At 30.0% G+C, this 2,057-nt stretch overlaps 1 protein-coding gene across 1 annotated transcript; it reads left to right on the top strand.

Annotated features, from left to right (window-relative positions):
- Positions 1–1,627: 1,627 nt before the first annotated feature.
- Positions 1,628–2,038, top strand: LOC112505519 (glycine-rich RNA-binding protein 1-like; the record flags this gene model as incomplete). The annotated part of the gene is made up of 2 exons (XM_025109416.1): positions 1,628–1,663; positions 1,789–2,038. Coding segments are annotated over exons 1-2 (286 nt in total), but the record flags the coding sequence as incomplete, so codon positions are not given.
- Positions 2,039–2,057: the final 19 nt, after the last annotated feature.

Below are 2,057 nucleotides of genomic sequence, written 5' to 3' on the forward strand. Positions count from 1 at the left end.
TAAATTAAATTATGATAAAAAATTAATTAAAGAAATTACAAACAAAAATTAAATAGTTAATTTGACACTAATATTGATATATATATATTTTTTCAAACTTTTATGATATCTTCGTATTTATATTTTATTCAAAAATGAAAATATTATCACTTTTCTCAAAACCATATTATAACAACGACTAAGACAAATAATAAAAGGGAACATTAAAATCAAAATGTATCTCGCTGAATTATAAGAATACCATTATAGTGTTAATAAATAATAATGGCTATAATATCATATAACAATGATAACAGTATAAAAATCAACAACTATAAAAATACAAATAATACTTATTATAAAATATTAAAATTATAATAACATAAGTAAAATAACAAAAATATTAATATCAATTTCATGATATATTTCTTAGTTATGAAAATAAAATAAAATGAAAGTACTTATACGGTAAAATTAAAAGGTTGTTTGTTTACTTCTTAATAGTTTCATTAAGAAACAGCATCTGAATCGTTGAGGTGAATCTTGTTTGGCAAAAAAAAAAATTATCTCTTAATAGTTCTAAAATCCTTTAAATGATTTTGTATCATGGGTCTCCCTTAACCATTCAACGCCCTAATTTCATTGTAAACAATTACCAAACAATTACATTTCATGTTTCATTATATCATGAGAGTCTTTTAATTATTATGACCATTTAATCATTCTGCACCAAACCATTCAACAACTGTCAAACAACCCCTAACTGAATCAAATTTAACAGTATAAAAAATAAAATAATATTGTTATAATATATATATATATATATATATATGTATATAATTTAATTTCAATCAATTTAATAAATAATATTATTTCTTTTTCTTAAACACTTAATTTCAATATGGTAGATTTCTTCAAACCCCCATAATTATAATTATCATTAATAATTATCATAAGAAATACTTCAAGTTTAGGGGCGGTTGTCGTATGATTTCTTGAATCATTCCAAAAACAAAGAAAGTAGAATCCTCCCAAACAACAGATGAGTTTTTATTAGAATATATTTAAGGATTATTAGGGTTAGCTTAGTCTTTTACGACAAGAATATCCTTTTTATATTATATTAAATAAATTAATTGAAGGAATTTAATTTTCTTTTTTAAATAAGATATTTGTTTTATGTAACGTAAAAAGGGTTTATAAGCCATGAATTTCCAGCTGGCCCACAAATACTAACAGCTCGTATACTTGCATTTCTAAGCGGTTATTTGTTTACTTCTTAATGGTTTCATTAAGAGATGAATCTTGTTTGGTAAAAAAAAGTGTGCATCTTAACCGTTCTAAAAGCCTCTGAATGGTTTTGTATCTTAGGTCTTAATCATTATGCACCAAACCATTCAGTAACTGCCAAACAACCCTAAATAGAAATAGTGTTTGGGAACCTAATACCGGGAACAAGTTTGCAAACCAAAGTGATGGCTTTACCGTTAGATCTTTGTGACATTACGTAAGGAAAATGTATCTATCTACTCATAAATGTTTAAGGATGAGTATACGGAACACGAAAGTCATATACATCGATCATTCCGTATCGAATTGTTTCCGATAAAAGTAAATAAATTAGGGTTTAAATGGATGTGTTCCTGAAATGGGTAAAAAGAGTGATGATTTGGTCACTCATCTGGTAGTATATAAATGAAGTCCCCACGTTCAGATGATGCATGCATGCATGCAGGCAATTCCACACAAATGGAGACACTTTCTAAACGTTGTCTTTTGATTGTAGCCATCTTTTTAATTGTCTTCCAGAGAACAACTACTATAACACAAGGTTCAAGACTACTTCTCGAAAAGAAGGCGGTCCATGCTGAGCACAACTGGATAGTCGTTAAAGGCGAAGGAGGAGATGGGATGGGTCCTGTAACAGGAGGACATGAAGACACCGGAAACGATGGTGGTGGTGGTGGATATGGTGAGGGTCCTGGAGGTGGAGGGGATGGCGGATATGGTGGGGGTCCCGGAGGTGGAGGGGATGGCGGATATGGTGGGGGTCCCGGAGGTGGAGGGGATGGCGGATA

Source organism: Cynara cardunculus, unplaced genomic scaffold (genome assembly GCF_001531365.2).
Source record: "Cynara cardunculus var. scolymus isolate 2C unplaced genomic scaffold, CcrdV1 Un_Scaffold_11630, whole genome shotgun sequence".
Lineage (NCBI taxonomy): Eukaryota > Viridiplantae > Streptophyta > Magnoliopsida > Asterales > Asteraceae > Cynara > Cynara cardunculus.